This window comes from Puccinia triticina, chromosome 3A (genome assembly GCF_026914185.1).
Source record: "Puccinia triticina chromosome 3A, complete sequence".
NCBI classification, from domain to species: domain Eukaryota; kingdom Fungi; phylum Basidiomycota; class Pucciniomycetes; order Pucciniales; family Pucciniaceae; genus Puccinia; species Puccinia triticina.
The window spans coordinates 17,440-44,936 of record NC_070560.1 but is presented as its reverse complement, the minus strand read 5'-3'; the positions used below and the strand labels follow the sequence as shown (position 1 = coordinate 44,936).

Genomic DNA, 27,497 nt, shown 5'->3' with positions numbered 1-27,497 from the left:
GGCGGCTTTCAGCGAGGGGTGGGGCAGGGGCAAGGGGGCGTTGGTGCGGGCAAGGAGGCCGGCAATCGGCGAGGGTGTGGCTGATTGGCTCGCGGCTGTTGGCGGGGACGGCGAGGGTGACGGAGGCGTAGTCGCCAAGGATGAGGCTCAGCAGGGCGGGGAAGACAAGCGAACGAGTCCTCTGCAGGCAGGGGCCCTGGTCAGAGCTGGGAATCCACTGAAAACGCCGCCAGGGGACACCCAGCTCCACAACGCCCTGGCCGGAAGACAACGCCGCCTTGACCGACTGGGGTGAGGTACCAGGTACCAAAGTGGAGATCAGGAAGGAGTTGGTTGGCTTGGGAGGGCAAGGTCCCAACTTCCCCGTCTGGCTGGCTGCGCGGGTGCGGGAGGCGGGTACCCGGGTACGCACCCGTTTTTTCACCAAAAGCGGACACCCAACACCGCATCCGGCACCGCCTGGCGGGTGCGCGGCGGGTACCTGAAGGCATTCCCTAGCCAACGGTACACCGGCGGTACACCCGGGTGTCTTCAGTTTTTTACCCCCAAAGCAGGCACCTGGTACCGCACCTGGTACCTCTGGGCTGGTGCGCCGGCGCACCAGAGGGTACCCTCCAGGCGGTACCAGGTACCCCCAAACCGGTACCGCGAGGCCATCTCTAGGCCAGTCCAACCAGTCATCAAGAGGTATGAGACCCCTTGATGGCCAGTCCGACCAGTCATTGAGAGGTGTGAGACCCCTTGAGGGCCGGTCCGACCGGTCATCGGGAGGTGAGAGACCCCTCGATGACCGGTTGGACCGGCCATTGAGGGGTAATGTAGGTATGAATCTCCTTGATGCCGGGCTGTTCCAGTCATCAAGAGGTGTTACCTCCCTTGACGACCGCACAGACCGGTCATTGAGAGCTATGACTCCCCTCAATGACTGGCACAGAACAGTCATCGGAAAGGAGGAGCGAATCTGCTCAATGCCGGTCTGTACCGGTCATCAAGAGATATGGGTCCCAATACCACTACAAATTGGCATCAAGACAAGATGGAGACCTTGGGGAGGATGCCTCCCCGGCAAGTGGACACAATAAGCTTATGAACTACTTGCAGACAAGTTCCTTGGATCCAGAACATGTCTGGATGACCCTGACTGGTCATCTTGAGGATTCAGGCTCTCAAGCTGACCTGTAAACACTTGAATGAGTGTGTAAAGGCCAGCATTGTGTCTGCCCAGGTGCAGGGCCCTGACAACCAAGTTGTCAAGTTTTGGTTTGAAGGATGTCAGGGCCCAGGGTGTGTGAGCTTGGTCGGATACTTAAAGGGCTGGGGGGAAGCTGTTTGTCCCCCCAGGGGATCTGGTTTCGTCCACCCCCTCCCTGAAGGCCCCCTATTTCATTTGAGTAGGCCCATTCTTGATTTCAAAAAACAAAAATTCCAAACCCAAACAAAACTTTAAACTCACACAAAACAAGAAAATTTAAACTTTGAACTCACACAAAACAAAAACATTTAAACTTTGAACTCACACAAAACAAAAACATTTGAACACAATCAAAACACAAAAAAACATTAAATAAACTCACACAAAAACAATAATTTAAACTCAAACAAACCATAAACTCTGTACTAAAAAAAAACTTAAACTTTTTAAACTTAAGGAACACAAATTTCAAACTTTTAATTTCTTCTGCCTGAAATTTCAATGAAATGCAGCATGAACCCATGAAGTCAGTTTCTGTGAAACTGTGGTTTTAATAAACTTGGATAGGTATTGTGTTTATTATTTTGTGTATATGTATAACTTTTTTGTTACACACACCAAAGGCACAAAACTTTGATAGCACAGAGAAATGTGCTTCAAATTAATTCCCTGAAATTTCTAGCAATAGTGTGTCATTATAAAATGAGATATAAGGGGTGCGCGGCAGGCTTAGTAGGAAAATTACTGCTAACTGTATAGCTTTTTTTTACACACCCAAACAGTCCCAAAATTTCAGAAATGTTTTCATTGTGGATATTCTCCGCGCCATAAACTTCTTGGCAATATTGTGTCATGATAACATGAGATATAAGGGGTGCGCGGCGGGCTTAGTAGGAAAATGGCTGCTACATGTATAGATTTTTTTGTTACGCGCTGAAAAAGTCTGAAATTTTCAGGAATGTTTCAATTTGGAATATTCTCCGCGCCATAAAGCTCTTAGAAATAGTGTGTCATTAAAACATGAGATAAGTTAGCAGTCATTTTCCTACTAAGCCCGCGGCACTAAATTTCATGTTATCATGACACACTATTGCCAAGAAATTTATGGCCCGGAGAATATCCACAATGAAAACATTTCTGAAATTTTGGGACTGTTTGGGTGTGTAACAAAAAAGCTATACAGTTAGCAGTAATTTTCCTACTAAGCCTGCCGCGCACCCCTTATATCTCATTTCATAATGAAACAATATTGCTAGGAATTTCAGGGAATTAATTTGAAGCATATTTCTCTGTGCTCTCAAAATTTTGTGCCTTTTGTGCGTGTAAAAAAAAAGTTATACATATATGCAAAATAATAAAGGCAATACCTATTTGAGCTACAGGAAAGCTGGTGAAAATTCTGAAAATTATCAGGCTATGGAATTGCACATGCACTATTGTACTGTGAAGTTCTTGTGGCTACTGGGTCGCAGGAAGTGGCTTTTTAAATGCTTCTTGCGTTAAAATATGATTTTTTCATGTCAATTTTCTCTAGGCTCAAGGAGACCCCTAAATGACTTGATTATTTTTTGGGGGGATCATAAAAAGCCATTCTATTGATTCATCAAAAAATATCTCAAGAAATCCCAGCCGATTTTTCGGGGCAAAATGCAGTGCGCAAAGAGCCGTGGTAGAAGCGCGCACTGGGGGCTGGATGTCAGGACGACAACCCCCACAGTGCGCAAAGTAAGTCCGTAAATTTTTCTTTATTTTCCATCATTTTTTGTAAAATTAAAATTCTGACTCCCATTCTGGAGAGTAGAATTAATTTTCCGACTCCCAAAATGCGCGCGGGTCAAACTTTGGTCCTGCGGACCGGGAACGGACGTCCAGAGACGGTCCGCGCAACATAAACGACTTTTGGGAGTTGATTTATTAATTCTTGGGAGTTGATTTTTCAACTCCCTATATTTTTTGTTTCTTTCTTGCTTTGTCTCAACAGGATTATGCTAACTGAGTCGAGATCAAGACAAAAGCGCGCACTGGATTGAGATTTGTGCAAGCCAACGGAAAAGTGATGTGCGGCGCAAGGCAGACCATCCAATCATATTCAACATCTGCAACATCTACACTTGTGCCAAAACCGGTGATGTCAACAGAAAATCAATCCCAGTTGATTTTCAGTAGTATTATTATTTGGGTCAGCCTAAAGGCACACCAAAATTTTACCTGAATCACACCAAAAAGGTGTGCTTATGGTGGGCATGCCATATTTGAATGCTGTGCGGCTTGACTACGCCAAAAAGAATGGTGTGAGAATTCCCATACGCCAAGTCTGCAGGCGTACGGGACCAGAGACGCCAATCCCCCAAGAAATGTTGGCGTATACCATCTGGGCATGCCAACATTTTTGGTGTAGCCTAGCACGCCAATGCTGGCGCTCCGGTAAAATTACAGCCCGTCAAGAGCTCTCAGTGAGATGAGGTCATATTTCCTGGCCTGGAGAGCTCTTGGTGAGCTGGAGAGGTACATAAGCCTCGCCGGGAAGGAATACACACCTCTCAGCGAGCTAGAACTTAGCTCAGTGTGGGTGTTTTTCCTGGCAAGCAGGTCAAATTTCAGCTTGCCAAGACAAATTAATACCTCCTGGAGAGCTTGTGCAAATGAAGCTCGCCAAGAGGAATACATAACTCTGAACTTTGACCAGTTCGCCGGGCAAAACACTCTTGGTGGGCCGGTCAAAGGTCAGGATATGGCATGCCATATGTATATACAGAATATACATAGGTATGCCATATGAATATATACATATATGTAATACATGTCTACAGATGAATCTGGCTCTGTGGGCAGGGCAGGTGTTGGCGGGTACTTGGTGCGGCTACCCATCTACTTTTCACCCCAGAATTGGGACACCCGCACCCGCCGGCAACAACCGCCAGGGGGTAACTGCCAGGGGGTAACCGCCAAATGTTGGCAAGTACCTGCCCATGGGTGCCAGGTACCTGTGGCCATCTTTAAAGCAGAAGGGCAGAACAGAGAGGTGCAGAGGACAGAGGGAGCTGGTGGGGGAATCTGCAGTACACTCAACAGTCCAAATTGTAGCCAGAAGCAGGTGCAGTTTTGCCAACTTGCACTTGCAAGCAGCAGAGTCTGGCTCTGGCTGGAGGGGATCTTGAGCTTTTGACCCAGATCTCTTTGACACTTCCAACAACGGTGAAACAAATACAGTACGTGTATTGCATATGCATATACAGTGTATTGTATTTTTGAATAAATACATACTTCTGTGAATACATGTATTGCATTGGCCTTCCAATGCAATACAAATTAAATGTATTGGTATTGCCAATACAAAAGAGATGTGTATTTTTTATTGCATTGGAATCCCAATGCAATACCAATACAGTATCAGTTGCATTTTTTTAAAAATAGGTCTAACAACATATAAGGTAGATTCTTGTGTTGTACCATACATTCATGGAGCCAAGGCAGTATGCGCAGAAGGGAAAGAGAGGCGATATCACAACATACTCATAAACAAGGAAAAATGATTGAAATACAATACAATCTTGATTTGTTTGAAGATTTTTTAATCACCGTAATCACCAGAAGCGCAAGTAGCCAATTTTGTCTTCTCCTCTTCCAAGTCAAACAGTTTCTGAGCAACAATACCTTGAGCTGATTCAAAGCTTGCACCGGCCTTGAATCCTTGGCGTAACCACTGATGACAGCTGACTGATTTCTTGATAGTCCTGGGGGCCAGACTTCCTCGGTCATTTCCGCATACATCTGCTGCGGCAGAGAAGCACCATTCAATGCTAGCAGAGGTGGCCAAGCAAGCCAACTAATCCTTGGCCAACAAAGCGAATATTGGGAACTTGCTTTGGTGGTCCTGAGTACCAACAGAAAGATGAAATAATAAGCAAAATGATGATACACGCAACTTGATTCAAGTGATAAACTGCTTACTCTCCACCAATTGAGGCATTGGTCTCCGTGGGATGTAGCTAGTTTATACTTACCCTCGAGGTAAATATATAACTTTTCCACAATAGGAGATTGAACTGCTTCAGGGAAAAGGTCAAAATTGTCTAGGAGATGATGATGCTTGGATGGTTGTTGACTGCTTTTGACTGGCAAAGAAGACACTTGAGAATCTCCATTGTTGGCCAGTTGGCCCTTCCGCATGCTGTATTGCTGTTGAAGAAAGGACTTGGCATCTTCATGGTGAGAAGGGAACCAGTGCCAAAAAATTGAAAGTCAAAAAGAAGGGTTCAACATTTTGGCCATAAGTACAGCGTCACATGACAAGGCCTTGTCTAGGTAGGTGTTGGTCTTTTCAATCATCTTGGCCAACATGGATTTGAACTCGTAGTTGCTTGACAAGTTAAGTCGTTTCTTGAGTAAATAGTGCATAGAATAATACTCCAATAGCATGAGGCCTGCCGAAGAATGATCCCCCTCCATTCTCTTAGTGATAAAGTAGAATTCCTGTATTGCGGAATTTGATTTCAGAAGTCAGCAACTTTGGACTATGGAACAGCACCAATGGGTTTTCTTGACGAAACTCACACTAAGGATGTCATTCAACCGCTTAACAAGTTTGCAGTTGTTGTGAGTGATCACTTTATCTTGAAAAAAATTCTTTCCGCCGTTTCTATCTTGTTGTTCTTTCTCATTTTCAAAGAGTTTGTTGATAACGCTACAAGCCTGGTACGCACGTTCCCAGCTTTGCCACTTGATATTCCAGCAAATACCGTATCCGGCAATCAGAGTTGGTCCGTTGTAGTCAAGCTTCTTGGCCCATACAGCAAACTCAGATCGTTTGGAGGATGAAGACGTAATGCATTGGATGAAGAAATCAATCTTTTCAAGTCTGGAATTGAACAAATTGCTGGTAGAAAACTGCACAACGGAAATCTCGTCCTCACTCGGATCTTTGTCACCGGATTGAACTTCATTGTCCTTGTCATCTGATACAAAAGCTTGTATCTTGTTGGGAACAATTGTATTGTTGCATTCTTCAGTGACCAATTCTAAACTTGGAACAAAGCCAAGTGTGCGGCGTTTTGATTTTGTCAAGCCCACCACATCGGTTCCAAGTGCCTTAAGTCCTGCCAACAAAATCAAGGCAATTTTGTGGCACATACATCATATGTGATTGGAGCTGAGGTTGATTTTGGTGGATTAAGCAATCAACCTCCGTAATCATTGTGCAATTGTTTGAACCGGAATCTGTTGTCTGAGCTAGGATGTAATGAAATGAGGAAGAAACGTTAGATAAAAGTATGAGAGAAATGAAATTCTGATGAGTTTAAAGTTAAAACTTATCTTTTTATGATGATATTTGCGCAAGGAACTGCAAGATAAGTACCTTTGTGAGTCCACGCAATGTACTTCAATCCCAGGTGGCAAATATGGAAGACCCAGTCTTCTGAGATGTAAGCAGCGGCAATCCCCAGAAAAGCGTGATGGTTCCCTTTTGTTGTCCAGACATCGTGGATGAGGGTTATTTTAGATCTAAGCAACTGGGAAAGGAAAGACAAAATTCTTAGCAAGACAGACTGTGCGGCAGATGCGGGGGTTGAGCAGGATTAAGACCATACATTTAGGTTTTCAATAACCGTCTCCTGCAAGCCAACATACAGTCTATGAGCTTCTGCCGCCGCCCAAATGCAAGAATAAAGCTTGACTCCTTGTTGAACGTAGTCATAAGCAATGGCAAGCAAGGTATCCTCAATTTGATTCCAGGGAAGTGCTGATCGCATGAGCCACAAGACAAGGATCTGGTTGAGCACCCGGTTTTTGAAGGAGACCCCTTGCACATATTTTGTTAATACACCGGTCTGCTTCTTCTTCATATTGGCCTCTTGTTCCTTCACGGTTACTGGTAGCCAAGCACCATTCTTGATGGCTTCTTCTCGTGCGGGGCAAGGTGATTGCCCGGAGTCTCCATCACGATGCTTGATTAGATTAGACCAAGTATGTTTGGCCTTTTTGTACATGACATGGCACCATTTGCACAGATAGTGGAGCTTGACTCCTTTGGTCTTTGGAGATTAAAAAACCATTAGTTACATGTACATAGAAATTAAATTCAAAAGGTGTGAAATTGACAATGGCACAGAAAATCACATTTTAAAAAATTGCTTGCTTGACCTGGTCCGTATTGTGGAGGACCAAAATATTCACAATGCTTGATTAGATTAGACCGAGTATGTTTGGCCTTTTTGTACATGACATGGCACCATTTGCACAGATAGTGGAGCTTGACTCCTTTGGTCTTTGGAGATTAAAAAACCATTGGTTACATGTACATAGAAATTAAATTCGAAAGGTGTGAAATTGACAATGGCACAGAAAATCACATTTTAAAAAATTACTTACTAAACTTGACCTGGTCCGTATTGTGGAGGACCAAAATATAGGTCAATGTTGTCAAATTCAGTGATCCTAGCCCCTTGGGTCTTCTTGGCCTTTTTGTTCTCCTTTCCTGAGTCCTGCGCGAGATCCATACCATCTATGTCCTTGTCTGGTTCAGACGAAGTGTTGGGGTCCAAATTTGAGTTTTTGGTTGTCTTGTTGTGTTTCTTGTGTTTGGACTTGGAGGCGGCTGTTGATCCACGTGGAAGATTATGGGTGGATGATGAGGAGACTTGCTTGCGATTCTTTCGGCGGGGAGTTGCCTGGGTTAAACTTGCGTCGGATTCAGAGTCTTGTTGCTTATCTTTTGGATGAGATCGGCGAGTGTTTTGACTTGGGATATATTTCCCATGAGTCTTGACAGGAGTTATAATGCAAGTAGATTGTTGGGATGCAGGCCGAGTGGCCTGAGATGGTGCAGGTGAAGAGGCTGTTTCAGGAATAGTTGAATGTGCCATTGGGGATTGGATATTGCCAAGGGCAAGATTTTAGAGCTGCAATGATGGTACTTGAAATGTTGTTAGAGCTCGATTGCAAAGCTCTTTGGAGCTTGATGGAGCTCAATTTTGAAGCTCGTTGGAGCTCAATCGCAAAGCTTGTTACTGTTAGAGATTGATCGCGAAGCTTGCTCAATCGCGAAGCTCGGTAGAGATCAATCGCGAAGCTCGTTAGAGATCGATCGCGAAGCTCGTTAGAGTCGAGAGATGGTTTCAAGATTTTTAAGGTGTACAGCGGATTGAACGGTAGCGGAGGGGTACCAATGGCGAGAGGCTACAATGTTGACAAAGCTGGACTGAACAATAAAAAGAAAGAGAGGTATTGATTAGTTAGTCATATGGATCTGAAAAAAATCAAATCAAAGAGAAAATGTAGCTTAACATGATTGAAGGAGCTCGTTAGAATAGAGCTTGATTGCAAAGCTCGTTACAGCTTTACCGATCAGACTGAGAGAAGCAGAAATTCAATGGTTCCGAGAGTTTTAGGGCGCACGGCGGATTGAACGGTAGCAGAGGTCGGTGATTGTTGTGCGCTTCGAAGGGAACTGACACATAGAGAGAAAGATCAATGGAATTTTTGATTGTCTATGTATATGTTCCCGGGGCCTATTGCCCCCACGGGGGAGCAATGATTTCCGCCAGGGCAACAGTCAACCCCTGAGATATGCTGATAGAATTATGCTTATATGTAGGGGGAGGCTATAGCCAGGAAGATTTCCCAATACATTTTAATGTATTGGAGAGATTGCATTGAGATTTGCTGTATTAAGGGTGTTCAAAGTTGAACTGCATAGATTCATAAATTCATAAATCATAAATGCATATTTTTTTTTGGCAGTAAAAAAACATTTATGAATCTATGAACTTTGACCACCCCCAAATTACAATAAGGGTGTTCAAAGTTGAACTGCATAGATTCATAAATTCATAAATCATAAATGCATATTTTTTTTTTGGCAGTAAAAAAACATTTATGAATCTATGAACTTTGACCACCCCCAAATTACAATCCCCCGGCGCTCATCCAACTCCCTAAACCAAATACGACACCTCCGCCGATGCCTCGTAAAACAGGACGCAAACACCTGACTGAGGACCTTGAGTTCACCCTGATTGCAAGTATGTGGAAGATCAAGCTCCGCCAACGAAGATCTCAACACCATCACTCAATCCAGCAGAATCCATCCCACCAGTTTTTCAACTCAATTATGGTAGCCCACATCCTCCAAAAATCTGGTGCCCCCCGAAGTACCCTCCTTCAGTACCTCAACGTCTCCTCAATTCTCTTCCATCAGAAAAACTCGGCGATATCTCAAGACAATTCCTCCATGAAACATCAAGACACAATTGCAAAAAACCAAACATTGATGCTGCTCAACTTCACCCATCAAATCAACTCAACACGCTACCTAGAGCCTCGAATCCCTCGACCTCGCATTGCCTCACTTCCAAAAACATTTGAGGTTTTAACGGCAATCGGAGGGAATGTTTTTATGCGATGGGTCAGTCCCTCTGCACTACCAAGTAACCAGCCACTCACTTATCCTTCCCCATTGCAGGCTCGGATGTCTATTGAAAGCTTTTCACTGCTCGCAAACAAGATTCGAGGCCACTACATATTTTATAACAAATCAAACAACCCACAGGCTCCGGTAGAGTATCAGCTGTTGGTCGCTTTATCTCATCTTGGCCTCGCCGGAAATGGTGCATCCCCCCACATCTTGGCACAGCTTTTTAACATATGTGGTAAGTCTCTCTCCGACTTCATGCTCACTCTCAACTGATGATTGACTCATTCACATCACATTCCCAGAGGGGACTGTCAAAAACTTTACAAACCGCTGCATCTTGGCAATCATCAAAAGCCTTGAGAATGAATTGGTTTACTGGCCAAACACTCAAGAACGTGCAAATGCAAGCTTGCTAGCCGAAGGCACCACAGTTTTTGACAAATGTGTTGGTTTTGTTGACGGTACCATCTTTCCTTTCTTGGCAGCACCCTCAAAACACAAAGAGGACTACTGGATGCGGAAGATGGTGTACGCGGTCAACTCCCTCATAGTGTGTAACTCAAGGAAACGGATCATCTACGCGGTCCATGGCTGGTGCGGCAGTTCTCATGACCAACGTGTATACAAAAACTCAAAGGTAAGGAATGTACCATTAACTCAGCTCAACCCATCATAAAGCAGCACATGAGCTGATTCATCGTATAATCGGTCAGCTTTATACCCATCCTGCGCAGTTCTTCTCGCCTGGCGAGTACATATTAGCTGACTCAGCCTACACATCTTCACGAACGGTCGTCCCAGCCTACAAACGCTCCGGGGGTAATCCACTTCCAGTGGAAAAGCAAAAGTTTAACTACGAACTCAGTCGGAACCGGGTTGCAGTCGAGCACACAATCGGAATGCTTAAGAATCGGTGGCAATCGACAAAGAGCCTCTCACTTCAGCTACACGGACAAAAGACTGCCCGGAGACTCAACTGTTGGCTTCGAGCTTGTGTAGTTTTACACAACTTCCTCCTCGACCAGCGGGATGTTGACTGGGACGAGGTTCAGTTGCGAGTCGTCGAAGAGCCGGGCCTTGATGATGATGACGCCGGTCTTGTCTCCGGTGAAGATTTCACATCCCGAGAGCAACTTTTCACTCGATTCTGTCAGCAGCAAGCAACCCGCCACTTGAATCATTGATTCTATCAGCCTCATGAACATTGGCGACCTCCTCGTTTCCAACCTCGGGAGCCTCCTCCTCGTGAACCCTGGCGACCTCTTTCTTGCTAACGTTGCGGCCGCCTCGGGCCCTCCCCAACCTTGCCAACTCTGAGCTACCGTTCAACAACAATCAACCTCTGCAGGTTCCCCAACACTCGGTATCGCCTTTCAGGACTTGTTTCCAACATTTCTTTCTTCTTTGGTGTGCACAGGTCCAAAAAGTTTTATGTCTCTTTGCACATTCTTTCATCTTTGTTTCAAATGTTGTGTACATATCTGTGTAAATCAAGAAATAATTCATAGATGTAGAGAAGAACCTGCGCCGATAAAATGAACCAAAAAGCAAGTCGACGAGATTCGCAGTGAGTATAATGGCAGAGGCAAGTTGGGAGCGAGCCCGTCGCAATGATCCAAAACTGAAAGAGCTCCACAGTTACACAGTCAAACTTGTATCTTGCCTGCTCGAAATCGGTTTCATTTCAAGTAGACAACGGGTGAAAAAAAACAAAAGGAAAAAAACCCAACAGACATAAGAGGATACAATTTTTTGGTTTTTTAATTGTTTTTGATTTTGATTTTGGAGGTCTTTGAAAACAAACCCGAAGAGGAAGAATAAACAAGAGAAACTTAATTGTTGAGAGTCCGAGGTTTGGTTTTTTATTGTTTTGATTTGATTATGTGTTTTTTTGTGGATTGTGAAGTTTTATGAGAACAGATAGAACTAGAAAAAAGGGAAGTTGAATCAACCTGAATCAATCAGGTCCAAGGAAGCGGGTCGTCATGTTCAATGCGTCCTCGAGTGTCAGACCGGATCGCACAAAGTCCTGGACCATTTTGGCTCGGGCAAACGGCCCGGACGACAATTGTTTGGATTCTGCGATGCTGGCTCGGACACGAGCAATTTCCATCTCGCGGAATTGGATCTCAAGCCGCATCTGTTTGATCTGGAGTGTGTGGCGCTCAGGGTCACCCGTTTCGCCATCCAAGCCGTTGCGTAATGCTGCAGCCAGCTGAACATTTGCATCAACCATTCGGATATCCGAGTTCAATCGCTCTCGGGTCAGTTCAAGCTCGGCGTTAGTCTGGGCCATCATATCTTCACGAGTTGGGAAGATGCGTTCGGTTATTCTCTTGGCATAATTGGTCTGGCGATTTGTTTGGCCGTTTGTCTGAGCTGGTGAGTTTTCGGGTGGCATGGTCAGAGGCAAAGGAGGCTGTTCGATAGAGGTAGTATCTGGGTGATCTTGAGGGTTGTCAGACACATTTCAAGCCGTCTCCTCCCACTCTGCGGGCATTGTTGGTGTTTCTTGAGTCCCATGGAGACTAAGGGCAGCAGCGAGGTCAATTTCACCTTCGTTGCCTTGTTCGTGGACGTCGAGTGGGATTGCAGCTGGTCGGTTGACCATGATTGGCTCCAGCTCGTAATAGTACTTACACTTCTTGAGGATAGCGGCCTCGGTTTGATTGCAAGCAGCCCCAACCAAGTCATCGGCCTCAGAATCATCTGGGTCAGCACCCATGCTACGTTCAAGCTCCTCTGCCTCATCCAATATCCCCTGCCCAGTTTGGTTTCTCCAAGCGAGAGCATCACGGAACTTCCGTTCTAGGCCTGAAATCTGAGGAGTGTGGGGAAGAAGATGCCTCAGTTACCAACAGCAGTCGTATGCATCATTGGCGAAGACACGCACCTGCTGTTCAATTCCACGCCACTCGCGGGATATAGCCCCATTATGAACGAGATATTGTCCAATCATCTCGGCTACTTCGCGCTTGCTCCTCCGACCAGACCGCCAAAGTTCATAGTTTCCTTCAACAGTGAGCCATTCTACAACGAGATCAAGGGAGGATTGTCCATCGTTGTTGCGGTCGGTGGTCCATGAGTGGTTTGGGCCTCGGGATCTGCGCTGAGTAGAAGTGGGTGCCTGAGCATTTTGGCGAGCCAGTCGGCCATTTTGACGGCGATTTTGACCAGTATTATTGGGTTGTCTGGTTTGAGGGGTTTCTTGCGGGGCTGCTGGACCTGTTGATTGGGAAGGGTTGTTTGATTGAGACATGAGGAACGAGGGGGTTGGGTTTTTAGGAGGGTGAATGTGTATTGTGAGTGTAAGCCTGGGGTTTTATATATACCTGTAGCACCGTTGTGCATTGGAAGGGGTGCTGCATGTAACTCCTTGGGTTGAGAGCTGCCATCGCAGTTCAGTGGTGAGGGTGGGTCAGTCTCCTTGATGGCATTATCGCCGAGGATGGGCAACTTTTCTCAAGTGTAATTTTATGGATCTATGAGGCAGGGAGGTTCGGTGTTCGGGGGGTGCATAAATGTTTTTTTCAAAAAAAATATGTTTATGAATTTATGGATCTATGCAGTTCAACTTTGAACACCCTTATTGTATTGGGCCTCCCAATACATTTCCTCAGAATCCATGTACAGTTGCGCAAGGCATCCTACTGTACAAGAAATGCCCCCAGGGGACCCCCGTCTGGAATTCCAGGGTCTGAGTTTTTAATTTTTCCCGGTATTAATGACCGGTCAGGACCAGTCATCAAGAGGTTTTATCCTCTTTGGTGGCCGGCTCACCGGTCATCAAGAGGTTTTACCCTCTTTGATGACCGGCTGACCGGTAATTGAGAGGTTGTATCCTCTTTGATGGCCACTCAGCCGGCCACTGAAGAGGATAAAACCTCTTGATGACCGGTCAGCTGGCCATTGAGAGGGGTTGTATCTCCGTTGATGACCGGTCAGCCGGCCATTGAGAGGGGTTATGTCCCTGTCAATGACCGGTCACAGCCGGCCATTGATCAAGAGGGGTTGTATCCCTGTCAATGACCGGTCACAGACGGCCATCAGGAGGGGTTTTATCCCTGTCAATGACCGCTCAGCTGGCCATCAAAGAGGATAAACCCTCTTGATGACCGGTCATCACCGGGATCAGAGGTCCTCCAATGGTCTAATCTATGGTATTACAGGTGTAACACATACATACATATGGCTTTAGCATATGTAAGCCCATAAATATGGCTTTACAGTATGTATTTGGGCCAGTGTCCGTAATGTGAGGCCCCCCCAAAAAAAAAAAATTGGCTGGTCAGAAACCTTAGCCCTCATAGAACTGGAATCTACAACCTCCAAAGAGCTCAAAAATGTCATTTACATGACATAATGCTCATATGCGGAGTCATAGATCTGGCCCGCGTTTGAAATGTCTTGTTGCGGGCAAGGCTGTACGGTAGGATGCCTTGTGCAACTGTATTGCATTGGCAGGGAAATGCTCATTCCAGAAAATATGGTGTATTGCATTGGATGAAGAATACAATACAATACACTGTATTTGCAATACATGGCATATACAAATACATGTACTGCATTTGTTTCAGCGTTGCTTCCAAGGCAACCAAGCCCACAGCAGTTGAAGCACCCAAAAGCTGTGAAAGCTCACTGAACATCCAGACTGATGAGTGACAAACAATGCCAGCAACATAGAATCATCCAAAAGAATGTCTCCAGTCAAAAAGTGAAGCCAGAAGCTAGCAACTGGCTGGAAGCTCTTATAATAAGTTGTGTTAAGGTCTAGTCTGTGGAGAGAAAGAGAGGGTCTGGGGTCTGGGGCTCTGGGATTCTGTATCCTAAGATGGTAGATTGCTGGATGAGGAGACAGTCTGGATCTCCAGCCTCTCAAACCTAGAAAGTGCAGTCCGTGACATGAATGTGTAAGCTATGTACATACAAGAGCCTGCGCTACAACTCATAAATTTACAAGTTGACTCATGAGTGAGAAGGCCTGCATCCCCTGGGTTGTTTAAGTTTGGTGGTACAACTTTGGTACATTCATCTCACATCACCAAGGTGTGAGCAAAATTCACCACTGCAGCCTACCCAGAACTTGACACAGCTATCAAAGTTTTAATCAAAAAGTTTCTGACAAAACAATAAAAGATGATGATTATTCAAATTACAATCAAAAACACAACACAACACAATCAAAAAATTGATGGAGCTCTATAACCCAAACAGATGTTATATATAAATATATACACGTTCACAGACGTCATTGTAGAAGAAGAAAAAAAAGGTGGATCTCATCCTGAACAAAACTGATATATGTATCTAGACACTATGACTAACTGGAAGAAATAAATACTTATATGTATCAGTAGATCAACTGGACGAAACAAAAGACAAAACAAACTGAAACTAAAAATTTGAATAAATGGTTTATAGAAGATGGTGATCAGACATGTACAAGATGTATGTTGATACAATTCCCACTAAGATTGATCGATCTGTCTATTCAATCACCACACCAGTTGCCACCTCTCTTGACGTATTTCTGAACAGGCAACAAGGGGGAAGAGAGATAGGGGGTCAGGAAGGAACCAAGAGAGAGAGAGAGAGAGAGAGATTGCAGAAGAAGATGGCGTCTACTCACATCAAGCAGCACACCCATATCCGCGACGACGAACCGACATACGACGGTGGAGTAGAATTCGGATACTCGACGCAGCCGGCCTTCGATGTGCTGCTTCGACTGCTGGCCGATCGCGCTGTACATCCCTGCCCCAGCGGTGCTACCTTGGGATCGGGCGGCAAGATCTAAGCTGGCTAGATGGGCATCTGCATGCATCCAAACACGTTTGATAGCCACAAGATATCAGCAACTCGATCCCTAAATGAATCGGAAATGAATGCACAGGGCCTACCGATTGCTTGTGATTTATCAAACAGCCGGGCGATCGTGTCGACATACAGGGTCGGAAGATCAGCATTACTAATTTTAAAAAAAAAGAAAGAAAGAAAGAAAGAAAGAGAGGATCAGTGGGCCGCCAGTCTCTATTAGAGGATATCTGCATACCCTCGTCCCAGATTAATCCGGTCTAAGCCTTTACCAAGTTTCTGGGCCATCAGGGTGCCGAAACCGCCGCCCTTGCGCATGGTGTCTTGACCATAAGCAGTTTCATGGAGTCCGGATGCATTGAGCCCGAGTTTCTTGGCCCCCCCAGTCTGGAGATTGTCGAGTAACTCCTCAAAGATCTCCAGTCGCTTCATGAACCGCTCGGTGGCCGTCAAGACTTGTGAGGATAGCGTCGGTTTCGGCTTCCGGCCCTCGGCGAAATCCCAGACCGGCTCTTTGGTGGCCGAGCTGGGCACCTCGACGCCCACCAGCCCAGCGCCGTCTCGCTCGACTAACTCAAGCCCAGCTATGAGTGTGTCCATCAATTTGATCTTCGTCTCCAGGCCGTGCAGCTTGACTTGCGCTTGGTACCACATCTGTCGGGGCACGTAGAGTCGCGGGGAGACATAAGCACCGGTGGACATCGACGTCCGGATCTGTCGCATCAGATGGAATGGTCGACGGGCAGGGATTTTCGGATAAGCGGGTAGAGCTCCGACCGGGGCTGCGCTTCCGGAATACATCGAACCAGGTGAGAGCGAGGCGTGGGCGTACGGCTGGATGTCATACATGGGAAGAGCATGTTGAGATTCTGATCGGGTCATTCCACCGTTGGGATGTATGCAGAAAGTATGGCTCAAAGGTCTTGGACCTGGGGCGGCGAGTTGTGAGGTTGGCCTTGCTGATTGATGGGGCACGTCTTGGGACGTGCTGCTGCCTAGGGGTGGAGTATTGTGTATCAGGGAGGAGGGCTTTCGAGGGGTGGGCACTTGTGATGGTCCAGAGAGTAGGGGTGAGTGGGGCACCGGGGGCGTGTTGTCAGCGATGAAGGAAAGTGGCAAGCCAGGTCGCTTTCCCGGCTGTGAATAAGACCGGAGCCGTAGAGGAATCGCTGCTGAGGGCACGGTGCCCATCAAGCTGAGGTTGGAGGGTCGCCGATTCATTGAAGATGAAAGATCAGAGTTTGCGGGTTGAGTGAATGAGATGGTACCCGGTTCTGGGTGACCTTGAGATCTTGATAGGGATCGACGGGAGGTATCAACGCAACTAGGACTGCGACGCCGCTGGCTGATCGTACCTTGGGTGGTGGTCTGACTGACGAGTAGCTTCTGAGAGGGTTGACGTCGAACGTTTTGATTAGCAGAGAGTGCAGTTGTGCGCGGACTTTCGGGTCGAGCAGAGGCAATAGTAGCGTCTGAAAGTCTGGCGGAATGCCGAGAAGCAGGTCGAGGATCACCCGAGCTCCGGTTTCGGCCATCAGACGAATCGAACTGTTGTGCCTCGGTGGCAGCTTGGGGGATAGTCGGCCTGGATTGATCGAGGTGATAGGCATTAGAGGAAACGCTGGTCCGCCTAGTCGTCATGCTCTCGCTGGACTGGGTCCTGCCAAGTTGAGATAGGCTGGCGCCAGAGATGCTACTGGAGGCCCGATTGCGGGTGTTTTGAGAGTGAACACTGCCGTAGTGCGGGAGTCTCTCGGAGACAACATCTTTCTCCTCCTCTGCAATTTCACAAGACTGACGGAATGATTCTGGGTCGTTATAAGAAGATGCCAGCGATACTGGCTCGTGGCTGGTGGGTTGAGGAGTTGAAGGAAGTTCCAAGTGCTGAGGCTGCAGGATGCCTTCGCGAGTAGTGGAGTCGGAGCTGAAGGATTTGCGCTCTGTTTCTGATAAGGGATTATGTTGGCTGGTAGAATTTGACAAGGGCGGTTGCTGAGATGATGATCAAGAGAGAGGACAGGAAGTGAGACTGGGATCCAACTTGATTGAAGTAGTCAAAGGAGAGAGAGAGAGAGAGAGAGAGAGAGAGAGAGAGATAGACAGACCTGATCGTCAGATTGAGACCAGCCGCGAGTCGGGGAAGAGTCGGGAGACTGATCGGAGTGAAGGATTGCCCGATGGTTTGAAAGGATCTCGGCTTGCAGCTCAGCAATCCTGCTGGCATAGGTGTTGTGCTAGAGAGAAGAGGAAGTAGTGAGTTGCCGAGTAGCTTAGCTTAACTGATTATTGTGATGCTTACGATTCCTATCAACCGGTCCTCCTCATCCGCGCGAGCCTTCTTCCGTTTCTGGATCTTCCACTGTTTCTCTAGCCATTTACGTTCCCGCTCACGTAGACGTGATTCAAGATCTTCACGATCGAGGTCGTCCAGATCGTCCTGGCCGAGCTGCTTCCAGATCTCTTCGGCCCAGATCTTATCCCGAGCTTGGTCGCGCATGAGGCCGTCCCATTCCTTTTCCTCGCGCTCCTTGCTCGAGACATCGATGTTGTCGATGACCTGTTCGAGGAGAAGGACGGCCTCGGTGTAGGCACGGATGGCATCGGGGATTTGGAGGGCGGTGTCGAGTTGGACGGCGGTTTGGGCCTTGGAGAGGGCGATGGTGAGTATGTTTTGCGAGGGGTGATGTTTGGAGGCGGTTGGAGTGCTGGACTGATGATGGAGGTCGGATGATGGGCTTGGGGTGGGTTGGTTGTCTTGGATGAGCGATGGGGTGGAGGGATCTTGGGTGGGGGAGGAGGATGGGGTGATCTGGAGTGGGTTGGAGTGTGGGCTGTGCTGTTTGGATAGAGGCAGAGGGTGTTGGGAGAGGGATCGAGGGGGGTCGGGCAGATCGGGAGAGGTTGATGGGGAGATGGATGGGTGATGTTGGTTGTTGGTGTTCTTTTGTTCGTTGGTGTTCTTGAGTGGATCGTTGGTGCTCTTGGGTTGGCTGGATGGTTGTTCGTCGGTGTTCTTGAGTTGGCTGGATGGGTGCTGGTCGCTGGTACTCTTGGGAGTGGATGGTGGGATGAGTGAGTAGTGCTCGTTGGTGGTCTTGAGCGAGTTGGATGATGCAGGTGTTGGGGTGAGTTCAGGGGTGGTGGGTGGATTGTTCTGAGGGTGTATGGTGGCCGTGGTTTGGTTGGCCAGGATGGGGTTATCGGCGGCCTGGCTGGGATTACAGTCCGGCGAGATGGGGGTCATAGGCACGGCTGCAGAAGAATTGAGGGAGGGGATGGTCAGGATTTGTTGCTGTTTAGAGTTTTCCATGCAGATGGTGATGACTGACAGCAGAGTGGTGCGTGATGGCTTGCTGTTGTGGTGGTGGTAGTCGTAGTCTGAGTGGTAGTGCTGCTGCTGCTGCTGATGGTTGATCTGCTCGAGAACAGCCTGCTGGTTCGTTGGCTGCGTTGCTGTTGGTTTTGGCTTTGGCTTTGGCTTTGGCTTTGGCTTTGGTTTGAGTTTGGGCTGGCTGTGGGCGTGGCTGCTGTTGATGCGGCTGAGGCTGTGCGTGGACTGAGACTGTTGCCGGCTTTGCGGATGGAGCTGGTGAGTCTGATTGCGCGGGAGCGTTTCTCCTGTGTTGGTTTTGGCAGATGGCTCGACTCGGCTGAGGCGGATGGGATGGACTGGGGCGAGCTGGCTGGGTTGAGCGAGGGCATGTTCTCGGCGGGGGTGGGTGTGTGCTGCTGGGCTGGCTGGCTGGGGTTGTCGGAGGTGGCTCGGGCGAGGCGTGGGCGTCTGAGGGGGATCAGGAAGGCGTGTTTCTTCCTGCTGGCGGGGGATGCTGGGCTGTTCTGCTCGTGTCTGGTGTAGGCGGCCTCCAGCTTGAGTTTGCGGGTGGCGAGTGAGCCGGAGATCGCTCTGGCCCGGGCAGCCTCCGCGGATGGATGTGCTGCTGGAATATGGCCGGCGGAGGAGGAAGCTGACGAGGAGGACGACGGCGGGGATGGCATGTTGCTCGCAGACAACAACAGCCCCTGCTATAACTCAAGATTCGATTGGGAAAAATCGGAATGTTTCTCATGCCCTGGATTGGTAAGTATGTACACGCCCCTGGCAACAGTTCCAGGTTAGCCAGCTCTCAAGCCAATTCCAGATATTGATTGCTGTTTCCGCAACTTCCCAGAGTGGACTGAACTCTTCTCATACATGGGGTCAACATACAATATAGTCCATCAGTCCCTCCTTCCGAGCATTCCTGCAAGACTGAGCCCCCCTCCAACAAACAGAGCGAGCTAGATTCCTTCCAAAAGATTTGGGATTACTACATTAAACACATCTTAATTAGGGGCTGTACCAATATAGGGCATGAAAATTGAAATTTTCCAAATTTATTTGCCTAAAAATTTCTTGGGACAAAAGCTGAGCCTGGCCAAAATGTAGGCTTGAGCCTAAATGTGAAGAATTTCAACATTTGAACCCTCCACTAGTTTTCATTTTTTGTGTACAGGGCAAAAAAAAAGTTGAAATTTTTCAAAATTGAGGCCCATGGTACAGGCCCCTCAAAGTTGACAGACATAATGGATGACTTCCCGTCATCATTTAGAGAGCTCTAGATGCCTCTCTAAATCCTAAATTAAGATACCTATCAAAAACTCAACCAGTGCACATGGAAGTAATGAACTGTAGGGCTAGGAAAACATTTCCCTTTTTGTCAAAAATTAAGAATTTGGGTGTGTAAATTGAGATCTGGGAGGCTCCCAGACTCAACGGGAAGTCCTCCAATTAATTTATCCTGGCATCAATTGGCTGGGTTCTCAAAGTTGCAACATAGCAGCACATGTCATCAAAACATACAACCTTATTTGCACGGACTGTCAAATGCTTCCCTGCAGAAATGGTGTGTATGGCAGTATGTCACATTTGTATGTTTTCAACTTTGAGAACCCTAGGGCCTATATCCTCTTTGACTCAATAGGGGGGTTCACAATTGAATTTTACTAAACTTTGGAGGCAAATTTAAGGCCTTTATGAACAAAATTTTAAAATTTTGGGAAAATGCCCAGTAGCAGGTGATACAGATCAATCAGTGCAACTTACAAATTTTTTTGAAAAATGTTCATAAACACCTTAAAATGTGTCTCAAAGTTTTGTAAATTTCAATTGTGAACCCCCCTAATGTCAAAAAGTTGATATGGAATTTTTTGCAATGTGATCTACTATATTCATCCCTCTACCCCTTTTCATTTTTTCAACAGTGAGCTCAAGTTGTACTCATGAGAGCATCCACATTGGTTGCATTAAAGCCCACTCCAAGCCAAATTTAGGGACAGAAACACCACACCAGTGTTGTTAAGTCCCCCGGTATTGTTACAATTTTTGGCTTTCATCAACAAAGGTTGGCAAATATAGCAGGGATTATCAACAATGCTCTAGCTGCGCATCCCTCCCCCAGCCAGCTCCACATCTCTCCAACTTTGCCCCAATAAGGATATACAGCCTCTCAATGACCGGTCAGACCAGTCATCAAGAGGACTCAACACTACATACTCAAGCCTCTCAATGACCGGTACAAACTGGTCATTGAGAGGGATCAACCCTTGCAATGAACGGTTTGTAACAGTCATTGAGAGTACATACAAAACTCAATTACCAGTGGTGGGTGTTCATGATAACACAGTCAGGTGAGTTGACCATTTGATTTGGCTCAACCAGTGTGGAGTGCCCTCCGCGTCACTAAATTTTGTAAGAATGCAGGCCAAGGGGTGCAGCAACCAACTCAAAAAGTGAGGAAGGTGCTGCAAACCACATCAGCTGCGGAGAAAGGTAAGCAAAGCAAACCCCAAGCTGCTTGCGCGGCGGGAAAACTGAGTGAATCTTTGTTGATCCAATCAGGTACCGCCACAACGAACAGCAAGATCTAGAAAACAGTAGTACACTGCCAAGTGCCTCTACTGGAAAGGATCACAGCAAGCAAACCAGGTGAGCTATGAATCCAGACCTAGAGAAGAGAAGTTGGAGCTAATGCTTTGACCACTCCTGCAGGTGAAAAACCAAAAGGAGAGAACACGCAAAGAACCATTGTTGAACGAATAAGTTCCAAAGACGGTGAGTAGCGGAGTTCAAACAACAGCTCAGGCAAGCGGAGAAAAGGAGCTAAAAGGCTATTCTGTTTTACAGATAGCAGAAGCGATACCAGCCCGCACAAGCGCCACAGCTAGGCTAACGGGAGGCAAGACCCTTAGCCAAGTAAGCTACAAGATAGCCATACAAAGAAAAGGAAGAAAGAGGAGAAAGCTGACAACGTGCTGCTTGACAACAGCCCAGTTGCTATCAACAGTGCAGACTATCACTACCTACCCCATTCCCAATAAACCCACTCAGCGGTCCCTCTGCCTGCTTCTAGGTGCAGACCTTTTCCCAAACTTGTCTTTAACTCACTAGTTGTAGTTACTCTAGTAGAGCAGAACTTAATGAAATACATATTCTAGTTGCTCCATTTCTTTCAAATTTGGCTCTCAGAAAGCAGCACTTTGCCTTAGCATATTTTAGCTGAACCAATTACAATGCTCTAAGGCTTCAAATTTTTATGTTTTCAACTTTCAGAACCCTAAATAAGATGTACAGAATTTCCCAAAAAGCTTGCTTTCAGGGGGGTAAATTTCAAGTTTTTCAACTTTTTACACCACCATTTTTTCTACGCCTCCCCATGATCCTGTATTGAGCCCAGTATGGCTATAGCCATTGGAGGATAAACTGCTGACTTCTACAATTTTGAATTTCAGGGTTTGAGAGCTGGACCAATGCAATTCTCTCACTTTTTTGGGACCAGTGGCATCAAGATTGAGCAAGTTGAATTTGTTCTGGCAGCCATTTTGCAACCCGTACTATATAGCCCTGTGTACAGGATGTGAGGCCTAATTAAGTTGGTGGTGTAAAAAAACACTTGCAAATTATGACTTGCATAAAATCATAACACCATAAAACCATAAACTTGTAATCTGAAAAAAAATGTACCACCCAAACACTCAAATTAGAGCAATATACACCAGGAAAAATAAATTGTCACTGGACTGCAGGTGACATCAGCCTAAGGGCCTGTACCATACGAAATTTGTTTTTTTGGTGCATGTAAAATAGTTTTTTTTTTGCGCTTTTCCGTTTTTTTGAAAAACACATTTCTGAAAAAACAGAATGTGAAAAACGTGTACCACAAACATCCCACCATGGCTCCAGGATATCCACAATCAACCACCATTGCATCGATATCATCGGAGATCCAGCTGACCAATACCCAATAAAAAGACCATGTGATCAGATGCAAGACTATTCCCCTCAATGACAGGTCCGTTTGATCATCAAGAGCTCCCCTCAATGTCCTTTGGTTACTCCTCCAGATGGCCGAAATGAACCGGTCATCCAGGGAAGTGATTACTCCTCTCGATGACCGCAGGAGTAATCACTTCCCTCGATGACCGGGTCATTACGGTCATTTGGAGGAGTGCATATTCCCTCAATGACCGGAACGAACTGGTCATCAAGAGGAGTATCTACTCCTCAAGATGACCGGAGGATCCACTCCTCTCGATGACCGGTTTGTTGCGGTCATCTTGAGGAGTACATCTTCCACTTGATGACCAGTTTGTTCCGGTCATCAAGGGAGTATGCACTCCTCCCGATGACCGGAACGAACCAGTCATCAAGAGGAGGGTGTACTCCTCAAGATGACCGGAACGAACCGGTGGTTGAGAGGGTGTACTCATCAAGATGACCGGAACAAACCGGTCATCATATCTACCTCTAGATGACCGGTTTGTTCCGGCCATCGGGAGGAGTGCATACTCCCTTGATGACCGGAACGAACTGGTCATCAAGTGGAAGATGTACTCCTCTTGATGACCAGTTCGTTCCGGTCATCAAGGGAATATGCACTCCTCCAAATGACCGTAACGACCCGGTCATCAAGGGAAGGGTTCGTTCCGGTCATCGGGAGGAGTGCATACTTCCTTGATGACCGGAACAAACCGGTCATCTTGATCAGTACATCTTCCTCTTGATGACCGGCTTGTTCCAGTCATCTTGGGAAGTACATACTCCTCTCAAGGACCGGAACAAGCCGGTCATCGAGAATTGGGCGAGTGACTTTTGATGGCAGGTACAGACCGGGCATCAAGGAGGGAGTGTACTCCTATTAATAGCCGTTGTTCTCGAGCACGGACGACTTTATTGGGCTTGAATTTCTTGGATTGAGGCATCGGAGCAGGCGTTGTTGGCAGGTTGGGTTCCGATGTGGGTGGTGGGATGGTGTCCATTAGGACAACAGGGTCGATGAGATTGTTGATGGACTTGGGCATGCTGCTTGGATGTTGGTGCAGTGCAGAGAAGTGGAAAAATAGCTTCCAAAAAACAGGGTCAGACCTGTTTTTGAAAAGCACCCATTTTCGAGGAAAACTATTTTCCGGATATGTCAAAAAACAGGCGCTGTGGTACGTGTTTTTTGGTGAAAACAGTTTTTTTGCAAATAAATTAATTTCCGGGGGAAAAACTGTTTTTTTCCCGGCTATGGTACAGGCCCTAAGTCCACTGAGCTACCCACCAGTTGCACAGTTGGCCGCATGGACAGCCCCCTGTAGGAAACAAAGGGGCCATTGTAGCCTAGTTGTGGCAGTGCCAGAGCTGGAAAAAAGTGACAGCCATTGTTGCTTGATGTCACCTAATGTCTGGTGACAATTGATTTTTCCTGGTGTGCATGGTATATAAAAAAATCATCACTGGAGGACTTCCCATTGTTTAAAATGCTTAAACTAGAGGGACAGGCTACACCTTACTGGCTGGTGAAAATTGATTGATATCAAGTTTTCACCAGCAAACAAGGTTCAGCCTCCTCTAAATAAAGCCTTTGAGCCAACCGGAAGTCCTCCACTTGAAAATTTTAGGATTTTATGATTTTATGTATGTATTGAAAATTTTGTGATTTCAACTTTGAACACCTTGAACAGTGCACATCTTGCGCCTACGTCAATTTTAAGTGTCACCTCAATTTTTCCAACTACCTTGTAATAACAAAGATGCATATGACATAGAATGAGGTGTTTATTACAGGTTGGGCCAGTTTTCACTGGAGGACTTCCCGTCGAGATTTGAGGACTTCCCGCCAATCTGGAAACCCAGATTTTCCCAGATTTTGCAGGGAAATCTAGGCAGATCTAGGATCTGGGAAGATCAAGCCCAGATTTCCCCGCAAAATCTGGAAAAATCTGGGTTCCCAGATTGACAGGAAGTCCTCCATTTACAGACCCTGCAGAACCAGATCTGCAGCCCCTGGGACAGCATTTCTCCACAAAAATTAAGGTTTTTTGGCTGCAGATCTGGTTCTGCAGGGGGCTGCAGATTGACAGGAAGTGCTCCACTGCCTGGTGCATATTTCCCCGACTCTGATGGTTCGGGGGGTGATACATCTCTCGGGGGGTCAGAGTATGTTATATCGGCTTCTGGAGGACGACGGAGGTTGACAGAGAACGATTGTCTGGTTGGATCAAGACCGAGTGCAGAAGATCGATGGCCAGTCAATGAACGGTCGGATCAACAAAGGTGCGTGGTTGCACAGCTCTCTTTTGTTTGCTTATCATCCTTTGTTCTCCCCCGATGACCATTGTCCCCAGTCATGTTGATACCCAAATTAAATTCACATCTTGCTCTTCTTCACAACCAATTACCACAGAACCAGCAACATCAACGACACTCTGAACTCAAGCAGCTTGCCGAAGTGACCAGAAAATATCTAGCATAATATCATCAAGCTCAAGCACGATGTCCAAGAGCAACAACAACCTCCCCCGATCACCACACGCTAAGAAGGATTGGACCGCCTCATCCTTAAGTCCGATCTCAAAACTTTTGGGCAATCGTCCGACCGTCGTCCAAAGCCTAGTTTCTAAAGTAGAAGCCATCAGTTTCGAAGGTATCCCTCCATCCGATCATCATCATCAGCAGCAGCAGCAGCAGCATCAGACAAATTTACTTGACTCAGCGTTAGTCTCTCTCTCTTTTTCACCTTCGGACAAATCAGCTCATCCTGACCCTAATCTCTATGCAGATCTTTAAGTCGCCCGTCCTCTTTCCTACAGAGCTCATCCCCCGACCAAGGCTCTCCTCCCATCAGCATCACCAGCTCACCCAACCTAAACGAGATTGGCCCTCCTCACTTGGAAGAATTCGTCAGAGATACTCCGACGATCCGTCAACTTAAAACCTCTCTCCGCTCCCGATTACAAACCGATTCCGATCGACATCAAAAACGATTCAGTGAAGACTCCGGCAGATCTGACTCAACTGATCATCATCAAACTCCTACCTCTTCCCCCCAACAACTCAAACCTGCCTCCCTCAGAACCGCCTCACAAAATCGATCCTTACCTCCCTCACACATCAAGTCAGCCCCATCATCCTCTTCAAATAATCGATTGGCTATCAATTCACAAGATCCATCACCACAACCTTCCAGAGAGCTTTCATCCTCGAACCGATCGTCATCCGACAATGATCAAGATCGCCGCAGCCCCCTACCCGCCAGTCTCGTGAACAAGTCTGCACTTCAAAAAGAAACTCTCGAAAGATCTGATCATGCCAGCCAACCAGGCTGTGACGTCAGTTTTGGGACCAGTCCTACTTCTTCAGAACAACCTATCCGATCCTCAGACTCCACAAGTCGATCCAGAGCTTCAACCAATCTCCCCGACCTCCGCATCCCCTTAATCAACTTCAATCTGTCACCCCCGACGATAGCCATCTGGTCTGTAGAAGCTTATGATCGCGAGCAAAAGATCAACTTTGCCGAGATCGTCGGCCATTTGATCGTGCTACCATTCCACACAGTCTTGGCTATCATGAATCAGTTACCGCTTGCCGGTGGACATCTCGGCTTAAACCCACTCGCCTCTCAAGCCGAAAAAGACAATCAAGGTATCCTACTCACCGCCAGCCGAATCGCTATCGGTCTAGTCCTGGCAAGTGGATGGAAGGTGGTCAGAAGAATATTGAATTGAGTTCAACTTCTCAGTATCATTACACCTGGCTTTCTGTCTAATCTCCTTTTTACCACTCCGATACGCAATCAAAAAGTTATCAAAAATTTCACCCCCAGCATTCTCACTTGTCTTATTAACCATGCGCCAATTTGCAGCACTCAAACATGACCTTGACATTGTATTTGTATTGTACAAAGTTTTACATTTGTAACTGTATTTTTACTATCGCCTCCCCTTTAGAAGTTTTGGTGTTTCTCTCTTTTTTTTAGTTGCAGTTGTAATGTCAGGCCATCCCTTGTACTTTTCCCTACCCTATTCATTTTACATAAATACATACTTCGTTAACATCATTGTCCATGCTAGCGCAGCCAACAAAACATTAGCGCCAGAAATCATTTTTGTCGGCTTTAGGTGCTCTTAGCGCATATACTAGCTCATGCACTAGTCCTCGGAGGATATGTCATCCAGCGCGCGCAACGTCTGACGACTGACGACTCCCGCAAGTCATGAAGATAGCAATTGGAATTGAATTAAAAAAAGTTTTTCGTACCAATAGGGTGGTCATTGTCGGTTCATCTAAGAAACTTGAATTCCGTGTAAATATCGAAAATATTTCAAGAAATAATTCATTATTTTTTTCTTTTCTCCCTGTGTCCGGCCATGCTTCACTTCATTTTGGGACGCTACACTATCGTGTGCGATGAGCGATGGTGCAGCATCATGCGAGTTGTTTTCCACACCAAGCACATCGGTATTATCAAGCATGTGATCTAGTTCCATACTTTATGTATGTGCTAGCCGTCTTCAAGAGAACGATGGACGCTTTATGCAAGACAAAAAGAATCTTTTTTTCTATTTAACGTCTCTTTCATTCATCGAGCAGTGCAGCAAAACACCTCGACCCTTAAGGGCCAGACTGCTATCGTTATGACGGGTTATTTTTCATCAGATCGCTTTGTATATTGGGCCACAAGTGCTCCATGGACCCATGTGATGAACACTCGCCGTTCGACATCAGAAACCATTGACCTGGAAGGGCTCAGGGGATGTTTGAGCGGATGGGTTTTC

General features: G+C 46.6%; 3 protein-coding genes across 3 annotated transcripts; 1 reads left to right on the top strand and 2 right to left on the bottom strand.

Moving 5' to 3' along the window:
- Positions 1–4,763: 4,763 nt before the first annotated feature.
- PtA15_3A5 (uncharacterized protein) lies at positions 4,764–8,055 on the bottom strand (the record flags this gene model as incomplete). Its single annotated transcript, XM_053167583.1, has 2 exons — positions 4,764–4,813; positions 7,572–8,055. The coding sequence occupies 2 exons, from the start codon at positions 8,053–8,055 to the stop codon at positions 4,764–4,766; spliced, it is 534 nt and encodes a 177-aa protein (XP_053018197.1).
- A 7,041-nt stretch (positions 8,056–15,096) lies between these two features.
- PtA15_3A4 (uncharacterized protein) lies at positions 15,097–19,415 on the bottom strand (the record flags this gene model as incomplete). Its single annotated transcript, XM_053167475.1, has 7 exons — positions 15,097–15,135; positions 15,235–15,419; positions 15,506–15,573; positions 15,658–17,411; positions 17,525–17,653; positions 17,719–18,671; positions 18,749–19,415. 7 exons carry the CDS (start codon positions 19,413–19,415, stop codon positions 15,097–15,099), a joined length of 3,795 nt encoding a protein of 1,264 aa, XP_053018196.1.
- Positions 19,416–25,212: 5,797 nt separating this feature from the next.
- Positions 25,213–26,447, top strand: PtA15_3A3 (uncharacterized protein; the record flags this gene model as incomplete). The annotated part of the gene is made up of 3 exons (XM_053167365.1): positions 25,213–25,433; positions 25,499–25,834; positions 25,976–26,447. The coding sequence occupies 3 exons, from the start codon at positions 25,213–25,215 to the stop codon at positions 26,445–26,447; spliced, it is 1,029 nt and encodes a 342-aa protein (XP_053018195.1).
- Positions 26,448–27,497: the final 1,050 nt, after the last annotated feature.